This window comes from Dendropsophus ebraccatus, chromosome 1 (genome assembly GCF_027789765.1).
Source record: "Dendropsophus ebraccatus isolate aDenEbr1 chromosome 1, aDenEbr1.pat, whole genome shotgun sequence".
NCBI classification, from domain to species: domain Eukaryota; kingdom Metazoa; phylum Chordata; class Amphibia; order Anura; family Hylidae; genus Dendropsophus; species Dendropsophus ebraccatus.
The window spans coordinates 49536824-49562191 of record NC_091454.1 but is presented as its reverse complement, the minus strand read 5'-3'; the positions used below and the strand labels follow the sequence as shown (position 1 = coordinate 49562191).

The 25368-nt window shown below is 42.7% G+C and overlaps 1 protein-coding gene across 1 annotated transcript in view; it reads right to left on the bottom strand.

Moving 5' to 3' along the window:
- Window positions 1-5747: 5747 nt before the first annotated feature.
- SLIT3 (slit guidance ligand 3) overlaps window positions 5748-25368 on the bottom strand; it is a 413110-nt gene continuing 393489 nt past the window's right edge. Inside the window, exons 32-36 of the mRNA XM_069970656.1 lie at window positions 21064-21194; window positions 10627-10781; window positions 9922-10207; window positions 7665-7873; window positions 5748-6587 (exon numbers count right to left, since the gene is read on the bottom strand). Of these exons, the coding sequence (XP_069826757.1) occupies window positions 6349-6587; window positions 7665-7873; window positions 9922-10207; window positions 10627-10781; window positions 21064-21194 (1020 nt within the window). The 3' untranslated portion in view covers window positions 5748-6348. The remainder of the gene's footprint in view (window positions 6588-7664; window positions 7874-9921; window positions 10208-10626; window positions 10782-21063; window positions 21195-25368) is intronic.

Here is a 25368-nt window from a genome sequence, read left to right as displayed (position 1 = left end):
AGAGGAATCCTATAAAAGTCAATGGGGGGCTTAAATTCTGCTTGAATTCTGCCTGAAAACTTTCTGCTTCAATTCCTCGAGAATTGCTCAGTGGGCACATACCCCTACACAGACTTCATAAAGGTTGATGCGTCAATTTTAGGTTGTCATGCTGTTGGATGTGTCTGTTTTTTCTTTGTATCAAATTCATTAATGTGGTGCATGCCCTTAGTATATTCACACAGTGTTTTACAGGAAAAAACTAAAATTCAACCATCCAGTCACATTATAGTAGAAAACCCATCAAAAGATGAGGGTTTGCTTAATAAATCTGTTGGTTGTGGCGCATTTTAAAGGACACACTCTCAACGCCACCACTTGGCGGGTTTTCGGACAAAAATGATGGATTTGTCAGGGTTTTGGAAAGACTGTGTGTTAGTAAATGTGTCGGAACACTAAACCAACAGGGAAAATAGACAAAAACCTGAACATTTGCTGGTGGGAACATGTTAGTAAATCAGCACATTGTGTGTTTATATCCATGGAGACCCAAACTTCTGGATTAGGGGCCAGTTCGCACGGTGCAAAAGGGAATTTTTTTTTGCAATAGCCGGGGAGAGGGTGGATGAAGGCAACCACATCCACTTTCCTGGTTTCAGCGCTGCTCCATTTTGTGGTGTTCCCAGACTCTTCCTTGTCTGTGACATAGCTTGAGACGTGACGTTTCCAGCCCACATGGCCATTCAGCGGCACAGGCAAGATCCCACTACAGACGCTAAATGACGGAGCGTGCTGGAAACTTCATGTTTTAAGCCATGTCACACCAGGAAACTGCGGGGCACCGCAGACTGGAGCAGCGCCATGCGAGACCCGCAGCTGAAACCAGGGAGGTAAGTGGACGTCATTGCCTTCATCCACCCCCTCCCCTCCGGCCATAGTGAAAAAAGCCCTCCCACCCAGAGTATCCCTTTAAGGTAGCTTCACACATACTGAATTCGCAGCGGATAGTGGTACTGTGATCTTCAATTAGGTTACATACCCGCAGCAGAATTTTCATTCCGCTGCGAGTATGTAATAGAGCCGGCTGCAGGTATGTAACCCTATTGAAAATCACAGTACCAGGATAAGCAGCGGATTTTGCTAAAAACTTGCAGTGTGAAATCCGCTGTGAATCTGGTACGTGTAAAGCAACCCTTAAAGGGGTTGTCCGGCGATAAAAAATTATTCACAGAATAACACACATTACAAAGTTATACAACTTTGTAATGTATGTTATGTCTGTGAATGGCCCCCTTCCCCGTGTCCCACCACCCCCACCCGTGTACCCGGAAGTGTGGTGCGCTATACATTACCTGTCACGTGCCGACCACGGTCTCCGATCCTCAGCAGTGACGTCTTCTTCGGGAGGCCAGCGGATCTTCCCGAGTGCCGGCCGTCCTCTGCAGCGTCATCCGAAGCTCAGCCGCGATTGGCTGAGCATAACTGTGCTCAGCCAATCGCGGCTGAGCAGCTGATGACATCGCCGCGTCATCAGCCGCTCAGCCGCGATTGGCTGAGCTCAGTTATGCTCAGCCAATCGCGGCTGAGCTTCGGATGACGCTGCAGAGGGCGGCCGGCACTCGGGAAGATCCGCTGGCCTCCCGAAGAAGACGTCACTGCTGACGATCGGAGACCGTGGACGACACGAGATGCGGTGAGTATAATGCACCACACTTCCGGGTCTAGCGTGGGTGGGGGGAAACACGGGGAAGGGGGCCATTCACAGACATAACATACATTACAAAGTTGTATAACTTTGTAATGTGTGTTATTCTGTGAATAATTTTTTATCGCCGGACAACCCCTTTAAGCATTATTTATACAAACGCAGATAACTGTTTTACCTTAGGGTACTATTACACGGAACGATAATCGGCCGAATTGGCCCGATTCGGCCGATTATCGCTCCGTGTAATAAATGCAACGATCAGCCGATGACAACGATCATCGGCTGATCGTTGATATAGGTTAGACCCTATTTTTGTCGGGCGCCAACCGCGCACCGCTGCGTGTAATAGCGGTGCGTGGCCAGCGACTAACGATATACATTACCCATCCATGTTCCAGGGCTGCTCCTGCCGTCCGCTTCTTCCGGGGTCCCGCGCGCGCTCTAGCTTCACAGCTACCTGTCAGCTGATAGGCCACTCAGCCAATCACAGGCCGCGGCGGTCCCGGCCTCTGATTGGCTGAGCGGCCTACCAGCTGACAGGCCGCTGTGAAGCTAGAGACCGGGAGAAGCGGACAGCAGGAGCAGCCCTGGAACGTGGATGAGTAATGTATGCCAGTTTAGCAAGGGCCTGCAAGGACATTGGTAACAATGTCCTTGCAGCTCTTGTCAAACGATTATCGGGCCGTGTAATAGGCCCAGTAAACCAGCAACGATCTAGCAGATCGCTGCTCGTTTACAGGTATTATCGGGCCCTGCTCGGCCCGTGTAATACCACCCTTAGAGTCCATTTACACAGAAAGATTATCTGACAGATTATCTGCCAAAGATTTGAAGCCAAAACCGAGAACGGATTTGAAAAGAGGAGAAATCTCAGTCTTTCCTTTATGACCTGATCTCTGTTTATAGTCTGTTCCTGGCTTTGGCTTCAAATCTTTGGCAGATAATCTGTCTGTGTAAATGCACCCTTAGCGGTCCACCAACAAGGTTTCTCTCATTTAAATTTATGTCATTTTAAAGTTGTTACAGCTATCCTTCACTCTCTTCTGCAAAGCCACCCTGCAGCTGACATAAGCAAGGAAGAAATAAATGGCTCCATCAATTCAAGATCTACTTAGTATGCCTCATAACTGCTTTAAAGGGGTTATCCATCGAATTTTTTTCTTCTTTCAAATCAACTGGTGTCAGAAAGTTATATACATTTGTAATTTACTTCTATTTAAACATCTCAAGCCTTCCCATACTTATCAGCTACTAAATATCGTACAGGAAGTGTTGTTTTATTTACAAACACAGTGCTCTCTGCAGAAATTTTTTTTGCTGGACAACCCCTGTGACTCCTCTACGTCCCTCCTCATCATTAGGAATGCCCCTGGGCAGGAATTCTCCTAGTCATCACGTCTGAACACTTCACATGTGCTTGATCATAAGGCCCCTGTGCAGTGTTCAGACGTGATGAATAGGTAAATACCTGCCTGGGGCATTCCTAATGCCTATCATTGCCTTTCTGTAAAGCCACCCTGCGGGTGACATCAGAAGGAGGAAGTGAAGGGCTGCGGAGATTCTTGCCTGATTCGAGTATACAGTCCGCACTATTTTTTATGTACTCACTTAGTCATATTCTAGTAGGTTTTAAGTAAATCTCTGGAGGTATGTGTTAACTAAAGCGACAAACATATACAGTGGTGCCTTGAAATACGAGCATAATTAGTTCTGGGACTGTGCTTGTAATCCAAATCCACTCTTCAACCAAAGCAAAACTTCCCATAAGAAATCATAGAAATGCAGACAATTGGTTCCACACCCCAAAAATCTTGATTTTTTATTCTGAACTTACATGTTAAACAAAGATTTAGGAACAGCTGAATATGTTATATATATAACTTATATATAAGTTACTGTACAGTATAGCAATCAGCATGTGGAGTATAATGTATAGTAACTGCATAAGGGTGGATTCACATTGAGGAATTCTCACGGATAAACTCAGCGGAATTCTGCCGGCTGTACGCACTCACGGACGCGCACCTTTCCGCCGGCTCCATAGACACCATTCTATAGGCCGGTTGATTCCGCATTCCACCGAAAGAACTGACATGTCAATTCTTTCGGCAGAATGCGGAATCAGCCGGCCCATAGAATGGTGTCTATGGAGCCAGTGGAAAGGCACGCGTCCGTGAGTGCGTACAGCTGGTGGAATTCCGCTGAGTTTATCCACGAGAATTTCTCAATGTGAACCCACCCTTAAATCTGAAAAACAGCAGCAGTTTGTAGCTACAGGATGGAACTGCAGAAGACTGCAGGGAGTATGAAGGAATAAGCAGGACATATGTGGGCACAGTAGAGCAACAGATATTCTCTGTCTGGGGAGAGAGGGATTACAGCTATGAAGAGATTACCTCCACAGTCTTGTCCCCTGATGCAAGCCCCAGCCTGAAGTGTATCTGCTATGATTTGGAAGGTGAGGGAGACTTCCTGGGTTAGAGTACAGTGCTGTAGACGCCGCTATGCAGACCATGCCCCTCCCCCACTCGCCCTCCCACCCAGTACAAGGAGCTCTTAAACCAAAGCAATGCTCTTAAACCAAGTCACAATTTTGAAAAACTGTGATATCTTAAACCAAAACGCTCTTAATCCAAGTTACTCTTAAACCAAGGTACCACTGTAGTTACATAGTAACATGTAACTAAAGCAACATACATCACATGACTGTGTGGATTACAACTATTTATGGTGGGGTTTTTGTAAGCAAAAGTCATCAATTCAAATTCAGTAATGCCAAAAAAGCAAAAATTAAGACAACAATAAAAACTCTTTTGCTCAAAAGAGTGGTTTATATCTGGAAAAAGATCCAAACATAGTCACTACCTGACTAAGGGCCCTATTACACCAACAGATATCTGACAGCTTTTTGCAGCCAAAGCCGGGAACAGACTATAAACAGAGAACAGGTCATAAAGGAAAGACTGAGATTTCTCCTCATTTCAAATGTATGGATTTAATGCATGTCCATTTATAAAGTTGGTGCACCTGTTTTTTTTACATATGCAGATCTGTTACCCCCTATTTGCCTAATGAGCTGGCGGTTCTGCTGAATAGGCATTGATAAAGGCATCTGTTGCTTGTGTCTGTGTTTTTATTTTCATAAAACACTTTTGTTTGGACTGTAAAAAAAAGTCAAGAAGGCGGGGCCTAGTGTTCCCTGGGGCCTAGCACTGCTACAGTTGTACACAGTCACTGTTCTGTTTGGGATGTTTGATAATCAGCAACGCATATTAACACGGTGAGGTGGAACAGTGCTTGGCAAATCAAGGCCCCTTTTCCGTGATACTATTCACTGCCTGGATAAAGGTGTTGTTTTTGTACGTAAGTATACAGACACAGTAAACAAAGGTATGCTCTGATGGCTTGTATTAATATCTATCCATCGTAGTCACCAGCTCTGTAGGTGGTCGGGGTGTGTGTGACAGATTTGTTTTAAATATAGTCCTTGTGGTGTATAGAAATGAAGTGTGTTGAGTGTGGTATATTATTATTCTTTATAGCACAAATGTCTTAATAAATGTGTCATCGTGAATAGTTAATGTAGGCCTTTGCTTTTGTAGTTTTGCTCAGTAGATAAATGTCATAGAGGTTGGTCAGGTTACACTAAGGCCACATCTGTAGTTCTGCCTGTATAGGCGGAACCGCAACTATGGACGAACTATGGATGTGCACCCACAACCATCTGCAACCTGTCCACGGTTGCACAGACCCCTTCATTAACAATAGGCACTCTGCATATATGGGCCACAATATGGCTTGCCCATTTTCGTTTTGGGGCAGATCACAGCCTTAACGCACCTCTGTAACATTTACAAATGTGTGTATGGGACCATAGCAATGAATGGGTCTGCATTCTGTCTGCATTTGAGGGTCGGCAAACGTGGACACATAATACATGTATGTGTGAAAGACACCTAAGTAGTGAGTACCTGTGTTCCGTGTACCACTCCACACAGGGTTACAATACGTATAAAATTTTATTTCTTAAGTTTAGAAACTCAGCCCACAGCTTTGAAAACACAATATGGCCTTTTTAATTGTTAAATTTTGATTTATAAATCACAAATTTTTTTTATCAATAATGTCCAAACTTCTGCTTTTTTTTTTTACCAAAATATTTGCATTGACAGGAAACATTGAGCACACTTGTATAAATAAATGTTTCATTTTTACGTTGCTAACATCTACAGGATGACATGTATCACTGGATACAAATCTGTCTTTGTAACAAATAAATTCACAGTTAAGAAAATACTCTTTCAGAAAAAAATATCCAGGGGCACATTGTTAAAAACCAAACTTTATAAATTTACCCATTAGTTTTTTTTTGTTAGGCTATGATTTATTAATTATTTTTTGTAGTATTAAAAAAATAGCAGTAGAAATAACTCACTATATGATACATATATCCAAGTGGTGCGATATTTTATATAATAAAGAATGAAAATAGTCACTTTCCATAATAAAAATAAGTTCTATTTTTGTTTATTTTACAATATAGTTAATATTCTTATCTTCTTGAGCGTCACTCTGAAGGTACAGTTCTTTTAGAAATTGCAGCATTACACTTGCGGGATTCTTTACTTTGTCATTCTTTCTTTGGGTTTTTGGAGATCATATTATAAGCAATTTGAGCAGCCGCATTCCATGTGTCTTTCCAGTTCTTCTACAAAAGATGTGTCATCTGTGCAATGAAAGACATATTTCCGTTTCCTGCTCCTTATTGGCACACAGCATTGGCCGCTGCTGCACTTCCCATTGCATTCTACACGCGGTACTTTTTGAGTTGTTGTGCAGGTGGCATAACCTTGATGTTTCCGAACAATCTCACGGACAATCTCTCCTTGGCAGTGGTTCTCTAAAAAAAAATCGTGTTAGTTTTAAAATTAAACATTTACATGAAACAGTAATGTTTCACTTTTTAAAGAGGTACTATGTCCCTTTACATTTTTTATATACTGCTGCCCTTATATAGAACTTAGTAAAGATTTACTCCTATACACGGTTTGTTACTGCGGCATATCTGGGTCCCCCGCTAAGCACTCCTGACACCAATTCCAAAAAGGACTCATCTCAGCAATGAAGCGGGAAAGCGCGGTGGCCAGTGATTGGCTAAATGAGATGTCACTGCCAAAAGACTGTCTGTCTTGGAAGTGGCAGCAGAAGCATTTAGCGGGGTGCCCAAAGATCCCACAGGAGGACACCAGGGGGGGCATGGATAAGTGTGAAAAGGCTCTTTAGTTTCTATATTAGTGCATCAATACATAAAAAAGTTTTAAGGGCCGGAGCACCCCTTTATTCACTCCTTATTTTCTATACTGTATTCCCTATGAATTGGCTGGTTTCCTATGTTTAAGGACAGGACCAGGAAGTGTGCAACGGATTTATGTGTAGGAGCAGCAGCCACTGGGGAACCCACCACTCTTCATGAATATTGATAAGGGGCTCTGCAGATGGTGCGCTGAGGACTGTATTCCCGCCCCTAGTTACTGACCACCACTATGGCCCAGATTTATCAAAACATGTTTATCTATAACGACACAATGGTGCAGCAGATTAGAATGAAAAGAATATCTGTGTAATCTGCATCACATTACCTACAGGTACATAACAGCAGGTTCATATGTATGAACCTGCTGTTGGTTTTTCTTTAAGTTGACTATGTAAGTTTAACTATGTTAATTAAGATGGAAATATCCTTTTAAAAAGACTGCAGCTGCTGGTACGCTGTCCTCTAGTTATGTGGATGGTAGACGGAATTTCCAGAAGCACCGTAGACTACATTATAAATGTATTACAATGGAGTCTATGGCATTTCTGTCCCCCGCTCGCATCAGAAGAGGACAAAGTACCTGCCACAGTCTCTAAGTGACTTTAAATAAATTAGGCAAAGGTCCCCTTATCTGTTTTCATACTCCATATATTTATAGCTCACCTCTGTCACAATGCTCTCCAGTAAAGTTGGGATCACATTCACAGTATGGCTGCCCACTATCGGAGAATCTGCACTGTCCATGATGACACTTAAGGTTCCGGCAGGTGATGGACGACTCATTTTTCTTGTCACAGTACAGGCCAGTGTAGCCTTCTGTACACATGCATATGTAACCATTTTCAGTGCCAACACAAGATCCATGCACACACCTGAAACCCAACAAAGATTATCTTTAAGGATCATTGGTATTTGTATCATGTAAACATTAAAATGAAGAATGCCCAAATATCACTGTTAGTATATGTATATATATAAGCAAACTGTAAGGAGATCATTGGATGCTGGTAGAATGACACTTCTGGGAGCAAAACCGAAAACCTTTATATTCTCTTGTACACTTTTGGTGGTTTCTGTCACTTTCAATGGAACACAGACATAATGGATACAGTCTCTAGTAAAGGTATACAGCTTGTTGGTTTCTCTCACACATAGTGATCACAGTCTGTTAAACAGCAGAACAATTTCTTGTAAAGTTACTTAAAGTTCGGCGTTGGACATTTTTTTCAAAGGAGCCGGGGAGGAGGTGGCTGAACATAACAACATGTACCTCCAAAACTCCAGTGCAGGGGTCCACTGGCCACTTCCTGGTCTGAGTGGGGACCCGGGTCATGACGTGTAAGCCCTGCTCAGCCAGTCAGCAGCCGCAACATGGTCCCGCCTTGGCCACTGACTGGCTGAATGGGGCTGAGACATCAAAACCCAGGTCCCTGATCAGACCAGTGGACCCCTGCACTGGAGCTGGGGAGGAGGTGGCTGAACATAACAACATGCACCTATCTCCTCATGTCCGGCGCGCTCTTTTGAAAAAAAACGACAAACTTCCCCTATAAAGCCTTACACCAGGTTGCACACAAGGTTGGCTGATGGCTTTTTTCTAAACTTCTTGTGTCACTACAAGTCTTAAGGAGTCTACCCACTACCTAAGAATATTACACTTAGGCATTGTATATATAGTGCGCTGGTGCCTTCATAGGTGTCTCTGACAGCTAAGTTACCACCTATTTCCAGGGTCACCTTGACCACCGCAGTTGCTTGCCTGTAGTGGAAACTCCAATAAAAGTTTCAGATACACAGAATGTGCTCCCCTACTACAATGTTCAAATCCACAGTTCCCGTATAAGTACCATTTTCACTTTACAGTTACTTGCCATTCACATAACCGTAAAGTAGGATTACTACAGACTAAGCTTCCATATTAGCCTCTCATTAGTGTGACCACTTGTAAAACACAGTCCCTTCTTCCATTGCTTAAAGCACATGCCCTATCAGTCTCCTTGTCACAATGTAGGTCTGCATAGAATGGCTAGTCCTTTTACTATCTTGTAGCTTGAATGATGCCTCAAACAATAAATGTCCATTGGCTCCCATGCGATAGACACACCAGCTCTCTGTGGCTTTCCTACAATCTCCAAGTGACTGTCTCTAAGGTCCTCAGGGACCTATCTCATACTCCAGCATACACTGTCCCCACACAGCAAGTCTATAAGCTCCACTCCCTCAAACTCCCTCCCTTCTCTCTCTTGTAGCCCACTGATGTGCTTCTTGGTAACTGTCTAGGCCCAGACCTCTATCCAGTCTTGCAGAAGTCTTAGTGAGAATACTGCCCGGGTAAGCACACAGTGCCTGGGGTGCCAAGATCACAGGGTAATATGGATGCACTTAAACTTAAAGTCATCACAGTGCAGTGCTTCTAGCACCAGGTAATGGTGCTTTCTGATTGGCACCTCTCCTCCTGCAAGATTTTAGTAAGGAAACACTAGTCTTTTGCCAGAACCCTGGCACATTTCTAGTGCACAATGTCTGTAAGGGGCAGAACTGGTAATCCCATCAACACAAAGCTCTGGCAACATCAAAACAAAGGTGCTATGCAGCACGGCAAGGAGCGGGGCAAGATAAATAAATATAACTACCGTACTTCTGATCTATAGTGGCATCCGCTGATGGGAATTCACATACATATATAGGTATCTTTCTATATTTTTCTTAGCCTAGAACATCATTTTAAATGTAATTTGTCAGTGAAGTCGTCTTCCCCAGAACAGAGGAAATGAATGGCTTACTATGGTTTGGTCAATTCCAGCGCAGTGGGAGTAGCCTTGCCTCATAGAGGGTAGACCATTTCAAAGTTTAACTGTCATTACAGAAAATTTTGACATGTCATAGTTTCTTTTTAACTTTCTTTTTATCTTAGACTTACTTGTTGTTCTCACACAGGTTTCCAACTTCTTGATCACACAAGGGTCCAGTCCATCCTGGATTGCATTCACATATAACACTATCTTTTTCCATCGGGTGACAGGAGCCATGTTTACATATATTGCATGACTTGCATCCAGGGAACACCCCAATCGACACCGGAGACAGGTCTCTAAAGTCTTGTAGTTCATTGTTAATTCGTACATCATGTATACATCCATTAAAACCATTGGGGATGCGGTCAGTCCTTTGACGTACAGATGATATTCCTGAAGTGGGTGGAATTCCTGTAGGAAGATAAATCACAAATTTTTTTTTATTAAAAAAAAAAAAAAAGAAAATTCTAACATTCATGATAAAAATTTGGCTTGTTGACAGAACTATTAAAGATAGTATTACAAGTTAATCTTGCAGATTAGCAAAATTACTTCATTAATAAAAAAGGAAACATCTTTTACAAAAAAATGAGCAGATTCAATGAATGAAAAAAAAAATAATTCAAGAGAATTGGGCTGTCTCCATATCCCGCACAATGACTGACCAAAAGCGCTACTGTCCAAGGAAAAACAGTTTAAGGACTAAAAGCAAAGGAAGCCCGATGGAACAAGAGTGTGAGCAAAGCCTTCTCGATACTGTACATTCGTTCATCTAAATATAACCTAGAAACAAAATTCTTAGTGATTCTGCACAGCAAGAAGTACCCTACCTCCAAGATAAAGGGGGGTGTTCAGGTTCAGGGAAGGCTGCTTCTGGAGTTTGCCAAGGCTTTTAGGAGCTCCTTTGTCAACCACAAGGTTTAGAGTTTGATTCAGTATCACAAGTTCTACAGTATGAAATAGGCCATCGTTGACAGTTTCCACACTGAAAGCAAAGTACAAGATCATTAGATTTTGCATAATGTAAAAATGCAAACCATCTGCTAGGAAATACTATTCTTCTTGGAATCATTGCCATTCATATTTTTTAATGATACCTTAATAAATGAAAATTAAAAGTTATTGTCAACACTTTTTCCCCAGAAGAATTGAGCAGCAGTGCAAATGCTTGAATGTGGCTTTATTTATTCTCTATAAGTAACTTTACAAGGATAGCAGAGTATGGCTCCAAGTTAAAGAAGTCCAGCACAAATTTTTATTAAAGTATTGTATTGCCTCCCAAAAGTTATACAAATCACCAATATACACTTATTAGGGGAAATGCTTATAAAGTGATTTTTTTCCCTGCACTTACTACTGCATCAAAGCTTCACTTCCTGGATAACATGGTGATGTCACGACCCGACTCCCAGGGCTGTGGCTGCTGGAGAGGATGATGGCAGGGGGATGCTCAGTGTCCCTCCAGTGCCCTGTGTCCCTCAATGTCCCCCTTCCATCATCCTCTCTAGCAGCCACAGCCCGCACAGCTCTGGGAGTCGGGTCGTGGCATCACCATGTTATCCAGGAAGTGACATCACCATGTTATCCAGGAAGTGAAGCCTTGATGCAGTAGTAAGTGCAGGTAAAAAAGCACTTTATAAGCATTTCCCGTAATAATTGTATAATGGTGATTTGTATAACTTTTGGGGGGCACTACAATACTCACAATAAAAAAAAATTCACCTGACTTCTTGTTTAAATTCGGAAGGTGCAAAGAAAGTGACTAGAAAGGCACACAATATGTTCACCCATGGGGTAAGGGACCTTCATTTTGAGTCATCAGTAGGGTCTCAGTTACTGCATTAGGCTAGATCCCCACCGTGTGGAAATGACGACCGTATTTCATAACAACGGCTGTCATTGTGCAAATAATGTCTATATTTTTGAAATATCGGACATTATTTGCGCAATGATGGACGTTGTAATGAAAGACGGCTGTCATTTTTACATAGTTCGAACCTAGCCGTACAGTTAATAGGGACTGATTAATTTACTGCTTGTAGTCGTTTTTTATATACAGATGTGGAATTCTGAACTATTCCACTAGGTGGTGCTGCTGGTTTAGTAAATATCTATTAGGTTTCCTTTACCATTACAACTTTCCAGTAGTACTGTAACTACTTGATATACAATGCAGCTATAAGTATCCTGCCACTTAAATAGGTACCTGAAATGTTTACATTTTCCCCATACATCTTCTTCTTAATATCACCATAGGAGGCCCATTTCCTGCTGGCTAATGTCCCTTACCAGTCAATAATCATCTGAACTCTCATTTTTGGTAAGACAACATTTAGGCCTCTTGGGCGCATTGTTTTAGGAGGTTTTTTTTGTGTGTGTGTGAAAAAGCCTCAAAAAACAACAGTGATTTTTTTAATGTAGGTTATGCTGCACTTTTTCAGGATAGTGTGTTTTGTATTTCCATAAAAAAAATTTCGGAAGCATTTTTTCTATTAATTAGATGATTTAAGGATTTCTTGTAAAGAGACAGCACAGAACTATGGATTCTGATGCAAATATTTTTTCTGTGTTTGGTTTGTACGTCAGGATCATTTCGGCATACACCCAAAATGTAAAGTAAAAAGGAATGTGACCAGCCCCTTAAACACAGTCTGTTAGCACATTGTGTCTGATTTGTGAAATATAAACTGTCCAAATTGCCTGAGTAATGATCTGAACGCATACCTTAGATAGTATCAGTAAAAACTGGGCACATGATGTCATGTCTCCTACTGACTTTCTCGCTCTAAACTAACTATACTAGGGTGATAAACCAAGCTTCCAAACCCCCTACCTGACTAGCACAGGAAAAATTTCACTGAACAGTTTTATTTCCCCTGCAATATGCTTTGTTTCTGGAATATGTGTTTGGTTGGAGCTAAAATCATTAAATGTAGTTAATAGCTTTCATTAGGAGTAATTACTGTTGGCTCGGTTAGAAGAAACATTACACAGTTGGATTTGTGTTGTTAGAATCAATATTTCCGCAAATAAGTATATGTCCATTAACATGATAGGCTGTCAGAAAGTCTTCTAAAGCAGAACTTATCAGGAAAATTAACTTTTTTTTCAATAGAAAAAAAAGGTGGAAATTGATTCTGTGTACTGTAAGGAGACCAGAAATATATGAGAGTGCTAATTTTTTACTTAAGAACATTACTAGTATTGGCATTCTCCAAGCAGAGTGAAAGCCATAAAGAACAACTGCAGCGTGGGGTCAAACGGAATGAAACTGGGACTGGAAAGAACTGGAATTGGAGTCTTCAGCACTTAGGGGTTGTCCCTGATACAAACCTGTACAGATCTCCACTCTGTCCTGGCACCCCTTAGTCTCAGCTGAGCAGTGCTTTCATTTCAAATTGACCAGCAGGAAGTGCCTGCACAGCCAATCAAAAACTTTGTTCAGTTTCTCTTCTACAGCCTTTTTGTCTTCCCTGACCGGGTGTTTCCTGATCACTGTGATGTCTATCAGAGAACTGCTGTAACAAGTCTGTTTCTTACCTTTATCTCTCCTCTGCAGAACAAGCTTTTCAGCTCATTAATGACCAATGGTCATAAATCAGCTGAGAAGTTCATTCAAGAATAAGGGCTGGAAACTGACCATGTTAAGATAGCTTCTCTGATAAACAGCTTGATTTCTGTTATCATACATATGCAACAAGATCAGTCATGCTACTGTAGTGCAGACATTAAAAAATTAGGACATTAATACTATTATAAAATATGGTTATAGAGGAGCCATCTGTACCTATTTGCTGTGACTAATAGGTACAGCGTGTGATTATGACATGACATGAGTATTCTGGCCGGGTATGTTATTGCTGGGGGTCCTCCTGTTGTTGTGCAAAGCTGTATACGATGCAGGGGCTGGCTGGCAAATTTTAGCCTGGGGGGCAAGTACACAGCACTGGCCCATGAGTAGCAGGCTGGCAGCCCATCCTTTAAGGACCACCCTGGCCCTTACCTATAACATCTTCAGTCCTTCCAGTCATTTGTGACCAAATATCCTACTGTACAGAAGTTAATTTCCTGTATAAGTCTGTGGGTCGGCTGGAAAGCTGGGTGACCTCCATCATACTGAGTATAAGATGCTGTGAAAGCTGGGTGACCTCCATCATACAGAGTATAAGATGGTGGGAAAGCTGGCTGACCTCCATGATACTGAGTATAAGATGCTGTGAAAGCTGGGTGACCTCCATTATACTGAGTATAGGATGGTGGGAAAGCTGTGTGACCTCCATCACACTGACTACGAGATACTGGGAAAGCTGTGTGACCTCCATCATACTTAGTATTATGGGGGTCACCAGCTTTTCCACCATTTTATACTGTGTACAAGATGCTGGAAAGCTGGGTGACCTCCATTATACTGAGTATAAGATGGTGGGAAAGCTGGGTGACCTCCATCATACTGAGTATAAGATGGTGGGAAAGCTGGGTGACCTCCATTATACTGAGTATAGGATGGTGGGAAAGCTGGGTGACCTCCATTATACTGACTACAAATACAAGATGCTGGGAAAGCGGGGGTTTCTGTATTTTTACAATAGTTTATACCACTCTATGTACTCCTGTATATATGTCTCCTCTATGTACTCCAGTATATATGTATACTCTATGTACTCCAGTATATATGTATATGTATCCTTTATGTACTACTGTATATATGTCTCCTATTGTATATATGTATCCTCTATGTAGCAGGGACACATTTCTGGAATAAGCGAGGGGGTGGGGGGGATAGCAGGACACATGGTGCCTCCATCTAGGTAGAGTGTAGTAGTGGAGGTATGGTGGTTAAGGGGTGTAGTAGTACAGGTAAAGATGACGGGTGAGGTAGCACAGGTATAAATATGGGGTGTATTAGTAATACAGATGAGGGGGATTAGTAGTAGTAGTACAGGTAAAGATGAGGGGTATGGCAATACAGGTATAGATGAGAAGTATGGCAGTACAGGTATAAATGAGGGGTGTATTAGTAGTACAGATGAGAGGGATTAGTAGTACAGGTAAAGATGAGGGGTGTAGTAGTAATAAAGGTATACATGAGAGGTGACTGGGGCAGACTGGGGGAAACTGGGACAGCTGGGGGTAACTGGGAGAGCTGGGGATGTACGGGGCAAACTGGGGGTGACTGAGGGGGACTGGGGCAAACTGGGGTTGACTGAAGGGGGACTGGGACAGTTGGAGTTGACTGAAGGAAGACTGGGGGTGACTGGGGCAGCTGGGGGTGACTAAGGGGGACTGGGGAAGCTAGGGGTAACTGAGGGGGGACTGGGGGTGACTGAGGGGGACTGGGGCAGCTGGGGGTGACTGAGGGGGACTGGGGCAGCAGTAGAGTGTAGTAGGTATGGTGGTTAAGGGGTGTAGTTATACAGGTGAAGATGAGGGGTGAGGTAGTACAGGTATAGATATGGGGTGTATTAGTAGTACAGATGAGGGGGATTAGTAGAAGTAGTACAGGTAAAGATGAGGGGTTTGGTAGTACAGGTATAAATGAGGGGTTTATTAGTAGTACAGATGAGGGGGATTAGTAGTACAGGTATAGATGAGGGGTGTAGTAGTACAGGTAAAAATGAGGGGTGTAGTAGTAATACAGGTATAGATGGGGTGACTGGGGTGTACGGGGCAAACTGGGGATGACTAAGGGGGACTTGGGCAAACGGGTTGACTGAAGGGGGACTTGGGCAAACTGGGGGTTGACTGAAGGGGGACTGGGACAGTTGGAGTTGACTAAAGGACTGGGGCAGACTGGGGGTGACTGAAGGGGACTGGGGCAGCTGGGGGTGACTGAGGGGAACTGGGGAAGATAGGGGTAACTGAGGGGGACTGGGGGTGACTCAGAGGGGCTGGGGATGACTGAGGAAGACTGGGGCAGCTGGGGGTGACTGAGAGGGACTGGGGCAACTGGGGGTGACTGAGGAGGACTGGGGAAGCTGTGGGTGACCGAGGGGGACTGGGGGTGACTCTAGGGGGACTGGGGCAGCTGGGGATGACTGAGGGGGTCTGGGGCAGCTGGGGGTGATGGAGGGGGACTGGGGCAGCTGGGGGTGATTGGGGCAGGAGTGCACATAGCCCTCCTCCTCCTCCTCTCATCCCAGCACACAGGTTCCCCTCCCGCCCACACATGCAGGTCCCCGGTCTCTGGCGGAGGCTGCAGGGACTGTAGTGGTGATAGCGTCACTGCCATTACTGGAGCTGTACAGCGGGATCGGGAGTTCAGATCCCGCTGTACAGCTCCAGGACCCGAAGCGACGCTATCACCACTACAGTCCCTGCAGCCTCCTCCAGAGACCGGGGACCTGCATGTGTGGCCAGGAGGGGAACTGGACGTGATATGTATAGCTGGGGCAGGTCAGTCGCGGCTCTATTAGGTGGACTTCCCGACCACCCTGCACCTCACCTCCGGCCCGACACTCCACTCACCGCCGCCCGCCATGCACCTCACCTCTGCGCCTTCCAATTGACTTGCACCTCCAGCCCAGCCGCCAACCCGTCACTCTACGCTGCTCCGCTTGCAATGATTTTTTGTGAAAATTGAATTTACGATTTTAATCTAAATCGATTCTAACCTTCTGGACGAATTAATTTAATTAATCGCCCAGCCCTAACTCCTCTGTATGTCTCCTCCTGTATATATGTATCCTCTATGTACCCCTGTATTTATGTCTCCTCCTGTATATATGTATCCTCTATATACTCCTCTGTATGTCTCCTCCTATATATATGTATCCTCCTGTGTAGGCCTCCTGTATATATGTATCCTCTATATACTCCTCTGCATGTCTCCTCCGTATGTCTCCTCCTGTATATATGTATCCTCTATGTACTACTGTATATGTGTCTTCTCCTGTATATATGTATCCACTATGTACTGCTGTGTATGTCTCCTCCTGTATTTGCCTCCTCTATGTACTGCTGTGTATGTCTCCTCCTGTATATATGTCTCCTCTATGTACTCCTGTATATATGTATCCTCTATGTACCCCTGTATATATGTCTCCTCCTGTATATATGTATCCTTCATATACTCCTGTGTATGTCTCCTCCTGTATATATGTATCCTCTATATACTCCTCTATATGTCTCCTCCTGTATATATGTATCCTCCTGAGTAGGTCTCCTGTATATATGTATCCTATATGTCAGGGGTAGGGAACCTTAGCTCTTCAGCTGTTGCAAAACTACAACTCCCATCATGCATGGACAGCCTATGGCTGCCCAGGTATTATGGGAGTTGTAGTTTTGCAACAGCTGGAGGTCCTTGGTTCCCAATCCCTGCTCTATGTCCTGCTGTGTAGATCTCCTCCTGTACAGGTACCTTGCTTCCTGCTGACATCTTCCATCTTCTCTGTCTTCAGGCTCTTCTAGCCCAGACGCAGGAGAACCAGCTGGGAGGAGAGAGCGGCCTCTAGTGGCCGGAAGATACTGCATACAGCAGTTTGCTTTTTACCATAAGCCTCATAGGCTTAGGCCCCGTTCCCACTGAGCAAAACTAGCGGAATTGTCCGCTGCGGAATGCCGTTAGCCTCCCGCTCATATTGGGCGTCTATGGGAGGTGCGCGCTCCTGCCCTGTCCGCGCTGAAGAATGAACATGTTCATTCTTCAGCGCGGACAGAGCAGGAGCGCGCACCTCCCATAGACTCCTATTATGAGCGGGAGGCTAACGGCATTCCGCGGTGGGCAATTCCGCCGCGGAATTCCGCTAGTTTTGCTCAGTGGGAATGGGGCCTTATAGTTAAAAGCATAATGGCCATACATGGGGCGGGGCTTACCTCATGGGGGGTGGGGCTTCAGCGGCCGCTTCCAGCGCAGACCGTCTCCACAGGTAAATAACACTGAAAAGGGCCGGGGCTGTAAGCAGGAGAGGACTCCAACCAGCTGTCAGCAGCCATGCGGCCCTGACAGCTGGGGGAAGACCGGCACGGAGGGCATATGCCCCCCCGGCCCAGCCCGCCCCTGATACGATGTGTAAATCACAACCAGCTTCTTCTACACGGCACTGATCTCATAGAGATTAGGAGAGGCCTATACAGCTATGAATGGCTGAACAGAACAGTTCTGGATGCCTCCTATGTAATCCAAAGATATATATGTATATATATATATATATATATATATATATATATATATATATATATATTTATTTATTTTTTTATTTATTTTCCTTTAATCCACTCTAGTGACAATGATAGTTTAGAATGTAAAAATTGGGATGTTATAATTGCCATATATTTTCTGTCCATGCCATACTAACTTCTCATTTATGATCCTTATTTTATTCAACAAAGAACATTGTAGAAAATGGTACTTAATGGCATTTAATATTTGCACATGATGTTGCTATTGCTATGTAATTATTATTTTCCTCTGTATTTAGACACTCGCTAATCCTTCCCTTTTTACACCTATTAAAGATTTGTGTGACTTTTTTTTTAAAAGCCAAAGAATTACTTAGCGGTTTTCCAAATCTCAGCAAATTGTATAGTGCAAAGGTAGCTGGCTAGCCATAAATCTTATTTTAATGAGATGTCACTTCAGATGGAGACCTCCCCCTTGATCAATATGAAGGGCAGAGAAATCATTAGCACTGTGTGGCTTTAGGAAGCAGATCTATAATGCCATATGATGAGGACAATGTCTGCTGTCACACCGGTATTGTTTAATCAACATTTTCTGAGCAACAGAGACTATGGTACTTGGCTCAGCTCCTCATTGTCTCCCCAGGCTAACTCCGATAATTAAATGGATGTAAGAGGCTAATGTTATTCGGACAACACCTCAAAGAAAGACTTCAGTAAGGACTTCTAATACTGAAAGCAACATTGTACCAGTTATGAAAAAAACAATTATACTGATCTTGAAAAATTACAGCATAGCCATTAAAACAAGATATAAACCACAAAAGAAAACAGACAGAGAGTTTTTGGCCATAGCTCTTGAAACAATAGACATGTGAAGAAAAAAATTCTCACTGTGTAACTAACCCAGGAGTCTTAAGGGGTAATATTTCTCTTAGGATAGTGAGTCAAAAAGTCCCCCATAGGTGTAAGGTGTATGGGGCCAGAACAAAAACTGATAGATATTGTTGGTGGCGACAGGGGTCAGCCACCAAATCACAGAAAATCACAGCCAACCCCTTTGTTCAGAGAGAAATAAGCCGGAGTGAGAGTGCTTTCCCCTCCCCTCTCCATAAAGAACACAGGAACGCTCAGCCACGCAATGTCGTGTATATTTAATAACTGGAGTTGTTCTTTCGCACAGCTGATCCTTGTGGGGAGATTGATGTGATATCTGTATTTGTAATCATGAATAAATCTGAATGATTAAGTTCTGTGTTAAGTGTAACTTAATGGGTGGTGGTTGTATGATATAAATAACTTACTTAATGTGACATTAAGCAGAAAAGTCATCAAATCACTGCTTGCTTTGGCATAACATTCTGTAATTTTGCATCATTAGTTACTTTGCGCTACATTTCATCCTAATTAGTTTTTATCGACTCATCTCATGGTCACAACTGGATAAACGATTTGCATGTAACCTGAAATGATCCACATGGAAGTCCTAGCTTCCAGCACTCTGCACTATGATTATTGGTTATTTGGTCTGCTTGCATCCTTTCCCTTCTCAGAAATATAGAGAACTACACTCCAAAACAAACACAGCAAAGGGATCATTTCAACCCATGAAAATCAACTATGACAGCTTAAATAGAAAGACTCATGCAGCTTAATCTATAACGACAAGATAACTGACTAATATAATCACAACTTGTATGAACACATATCCTATTACATATTAGCCTTAATAAAATATGACTAAGCAATAACATATTATTACAGAGGGACATATAAGTGGCATGGAATACTCATGGAATACTCATTCATTTCCTTTAGGACCATTGTAAAAATGACTGATAATGCTCTCATTATTATCCCTGCTGCCGGGCATGGGGGGCTGCACTTCTACAGGGGGATCCGTTTCGTGATTCTTCTCCGGTCTTAGAGGTGTGGGGGATTGCGGCACGGATCATGTGAATGAGGCCTAACTTTATATTGATGTAAAGCACTACTCATTTTTTGTTAAGTAGTCAACTGGGCGGTCCTACTCAGTAATTGACAGCTCTCTCTACATGTATATGTATACACACCTGTCAACTGCTAAGTAGGCTCGCCCACATGGCTGCTTAGTAGAGAATAAGCAGAGGATTTCATGAACCATTTACCTGTTCTTCTGAAACTTTTCTCATAAAACCTTATCAGTATGTACAGCTTATCCTAATATAACATGATGCCTTCACACTGGACTGCATTTTTACCGTAGGTACCTTATGAAGAAGACCTCTGGTAAGTCCAAAAATTACCTTTCAACCTTAGGTTTTCAAATGGTGTTTCTACCTTTTTGCAACCCACACTTTTTTGCTCTGGTTCCTGAGATATAGGGATTGAACAATTTGGTTGACCCTCTGTAGATTTCACTGACTATTCAGATAGGTGGGAACCTTATGCAAAAAGGGGAGTAAATGTTGAGCTTGGGGGGGGGGGGGATTATGTGGTTGACGGGACATGGATCATGTCTTAATCACATCCCATAAAACAGTTACGCCCCTTTTTGTTTTTGCCCATCTGACTATTCTTTGAAAAGTACTTTGTCATAGGATTTTACTGTCTCGCACAAGACTCTCTCAAGACCCTTCACTGGGCCAGAATAACACTTTCCACTGGCAGCAAGCATTGTCCTACACATTCATAGCCACAATAAGTCAAATGACTGTTCACTGGTGATTGGAAAATTATGGTGTGAAAATATTGGTGCAGATGATAAAACATTTAGTGGACAAACCACTTTCACTGTGTACATTTCTTTCTAGATTATATATTTGGTGGCACATTTATCAATGTGTTTGCCAGTAGCAGGCTGCCAAAAGTCATAAAATTGTAAAGTTTAGCCAAAATCTATGCCAGCATTCAGCTGTTGTCGATTTCCAAGGCTGTTGCATGAACCACCTTGGATGAGCCTGGATTTATGTAGAGCCATGGACCTCTACATTAATAAGACATGAACGTGTACTGGTGGGGGTTACATAAGATGCCGATCTTAGAAAATCCCCCCTCTGTGCCATTGTTTTCTATTTGCCTACAAACTATACTGCAGAAAAGGCATTATATTATTGACTCCCTGAATGTTTTGTTGAGTAGTAGAGACCTTAGCTTCCCAATCTTACCTGTAGACTGTAGTCGGCGGAGAGCTGTAGGTGTCATAGATTAACCGAACATGCCCTTGGTACAGTTCCAAAGCTAAGGGATCATTATCACCTTTGTATAGTAAAATGCCATTGTCTTTACTTGTAGCAACCTGCAGAGACAGTAAAAGACATTGATATGCTTATATAAGTCATACAGAATGAACGTGCCTACAGATTATCCTACAACAATCTCAAGATTGCTGGAAAGCCCAACAACTCTATACTGTAAAGTCATACCATTTTACTATAATTTCATTTGATGCATTGAGAGCAGTGTTGGCAAGCACAATACATAGACATGTCTAAGATGTCGCTGGAGCTTGCTTGTTTATTCACATCCGGAATATAAAACTAGAAATCAGAGTACGTTTCTAAGCTGCGGAAGGAGCGCACAATGAAATTGTTAAAATCCTTGGGACACACTATGGGGTGATGAAAGATGAAGTGGGAAATATGGCAACTGGAAAACTGAGTGTAAACAGAGAATGTACTCCAAAGTACATCCACATGTCTAACACCAGTTAACCAAACATGTTTTAGCCAGAAGTGCACAGACGACACACATTCTCATTGTGGGTACAGGCTTTTGTGATGTCTGTCTTGTAACCTCCACTGCCTGTTTCATATTGCACAGCCGGCAGCCAAGCTTAAAGTGACAAGCCCGGAACGAAGAATGAGCTGTTTGTGATTATGTGTTTTGGCTCCTCGCTGTGGATCAGCCTCTCAATATAGTGCCGCTCGTGACTCTATATACATGAGAATTAACAGTCCTTTCCAGTTTAGGTTTATTGAGCAGATAATACAGATATATTTAGAATGGTAACCCCATATAAGTACCAATTCCTTGTAGGTGTGACTTTCTGAATCATTACGTTTATTGACAGATATACTCCATGAAAACAGTGTATAAGTTACCTCAATAAAGGATTGTTTAATGTATTAATTTAGCAAACTTGCCTCCGTCTCCTAATATGTTTCTTTTTTCCTCTGTTTGTTCACAGCTCATTGTCAGTGGTCTAGCTAGTGTATATATAGCTATAGTGTATATATTTATATATTATATCTCTATAAATCTGTGCTCTATCTATCTCATCTGACAGTGTCTTTTTGAGCAGTGGTTGGTAAGCTAGACCAAGAGTTGTCGATGATTGAAGGAAAAATTCAGTCATATGAAGAGAAGGAGGCAAGTTTCCTAAGGCTACGTGGTAAGTACCCCCTCTTTCTCCCAGTCTATCTGGGAGCATAGAGTTTTCAGACCTGTTCACATTGGTGTTGGTTGGTGGGCATTGCCTCTGCTTGCTGTGTCTGCGGGGTGGTGCGGCCCTGGCCCTGGGGGCTTGGTCCTGCAACATTGGGGTTGCGCTGTGGGCACTGGCTTTGCAGTGGTGGTGGTTGCCGACCAACACTGTGCCATTGTTAGAGTAGGAACTCATGTATATCAGAAGACCCGCACATGGTACATGAGGCAATATTGTTTGATCAAATGACATACTAACTTCTGATGTTGGTTTTAGTGTAGCTGAGAAGCTTTAGGGTTAGATGTGCAGCCATTTTCATGTTCTCCAGACTTGTGCATTAGCTAAGGCTATGTTCATATTTTGTATTCTTTTTAGTGTTAATTGTGTGACTTTGCTGCTATTGTGCAATCACTGTAAAATAGCACTATTTTTGCTGCAGTTTTATTAACATAGCCTTGATAAATATATTTGTAAAACAAGCCCAGTGGGTTTACCTATATAAGCTGAGATGAGAATTTTCCCTGGAATTCTCCTTTAAAGGGGTTATCCAGTGCTACAAAAACATGGCCACTTTGTTTCAGAGACAGCAACACTCTTGTGTCCAGTTTGGGTGGAGTTTTATAATTCAGCTCCATTGAAGTGAATGGAGCCTAATTGCAAACCACACCTGAACTGGAGACAAGAGCAGTGCTGTCTCTAAAACAAGGTGGCCATGTTTTCAAAGGAGAATTCCAGGGAAAATGAAAATTTTCCAGCAGCCCGAGGGGAACATAATAAACAAGCGCTACTTACCTCTCCCTGAAGAACTGCATCACAGGCTCCTGGACTCCTGGCGGAACTCATTTTTTTCTGATGTTGTCACGACTTGGGGGAAAATACCCGATCCACTTGATGGATTGCTCGCTCGGTGACTGCAGCGGTGTCCCACCCCAATCACTGTCTGGCTGAGAGGGCAATCCATCAGCCGATGTCCATCATGATGTCTCTTGAGAAGGAGATCCAGGAGCCCGGAGAAAGTACTGGAGCAGTTAGTTGTTTATTATGTTCCTTCCTGCCTGCTGGAAATTTTTCATTTTCCCCAGACTTAATTAAAAATATTAGGAAACCAGGACTTAACCTTTAGGCGTACACCAAACACAGCTGTAAGCAATACTGTATGCTAGGTTTTTCTTATGTTGATCATTTATGGCATTCTTGAAAAAGGCTTATTACAAAGGCATCAAATTCTTTAAGATTTTATGCTATTTGAAGTACTTTTAATTGATACTGTCAAGGGAAATACAGTTCATAAGGTAATACCGTGGCAGAGCTAAATGGATCTTGTATGAACACTGACTCGTCAGGGGAATAATTAGTTGGGATCTTAAAATGTTTTTAGAGAACTGATGGCTGTATACTACAAAGGAAGGGGCATACAGGTTGAGAACGAATACTGAGAAGCATTGATTAACGGGTACTTTGACTTGTGTAAAATCTTATAAAGTATAACCTTTTTCAGGAAAAGCATCTGCTGTCACATAGACCCCGCTATTGTAGCGGCCTGTCAGAAATTGGCGAGATGATGTGCCCTATCTGTTCTTTAGTAAACTCAAAGAAACAGGAAGCATGATAATATCTTTCTTTAGAGACGGGAGTCACAGTACAGAGGCTGTACTTGCATGTTGCTTTGCATGTTTCAATATAGACACAGCAGGCCTACTGATCTGCACACTGCCACTAGCCCAAGGGCATATTCAGCTTTGTGCCTTTACCCCACACACATTCCAGAATTGTAATTCCACATAGAGCAAAGCTGCTTCTGTCCACTACCAAAAAGAAAAGCTGAATAAGAGTATAGCTTTGTCATCAATAAACCAACTGTGAACAACCATTATGCATTGTGCATTTGTTATTTACTGATGACTTATGATTGCAATACTATTTATGCCGCTTGAGTGAATGCCCCTTTGTAAACCATTTGGGTACACTGGCTGGATCAGGGGCAAAGGTCTGCATATGACCAGGTTATCTTCACACGTTTGTCGGGTCTTTAATTTCGTTATTTGGCCACTTTATAGTAAAATTGTTTTGTGTGTAGAATAAGTGTATTCACATTACTTACTGATAGCTGTGTGCCCCATACAGCTAAAATCAGATTTCCCTTCTCCAGGCTGTACTGCCCTGCTCTGTGGTGTTTCTGTCCATAAGATGGTCGACATTGAGGAACATGTGACCATGCCCTGCCCCCAGTGTCCTCCGTAGGCATATACAGGCGGGGTATGGACACATGCTCCTTCATGTCGGCCATCCTATGGACAGACTAACCACAGAGCAGGGCAGCACAGCCTGGAGGAGGGGAGTCTATTATTAGCTCTGTGAGGTACACAGGAAGCTGCTGTCAGTAAATGCAGTGAGTACACTTACTTAGGCTGGGTTCACACTACGTATATTTCAGTCAGTATTGTGGTCCTCATATTGCAACCAAAACCAGGAATAGATTTAAAACACAGAAAGGATCTGTTCACACAATGTTGAAATTGAGTGGATGGCCGCCATTTAATGGCAAATATTTGCTGTTATATTAAAACAACAGGTGTTATATTGAAATAATGGCAGTTATTTACTGTTATATGGCGGCCATCCACTCAATTTCACTATTGTGTGAACAGATCCTTTCTGTGTTTTCAATCCACTCCTGGTTTTGGTTGCAATATGAGGACCACAATACTGACTGAAATATACGTAGTGTGAACATAGCCTAATACTGTACAATGACCTATTTTACTATAAAGTGGCCAACCCCTTTAAACTAGACATTAAAGAGACGTCAAATTACAAATGTTATTTCTCTAAAGGCCGTATTACGCGTAGCGATTATTGTGTAAAGATTTGTTATAATGATTGATAGTGAAAACTAGTGAATAGTGAATTTAGGTCATTACATTCACAGATTGCTGTTACTATAATTTTTGCGTCGTTGTGCACAGCACATCACCCTGCAATCTTCTCTCAGTAAGTTCATAGATAAGCACTGACCTTTCTGACTCCTAAATCCGGTGTTTTAGGT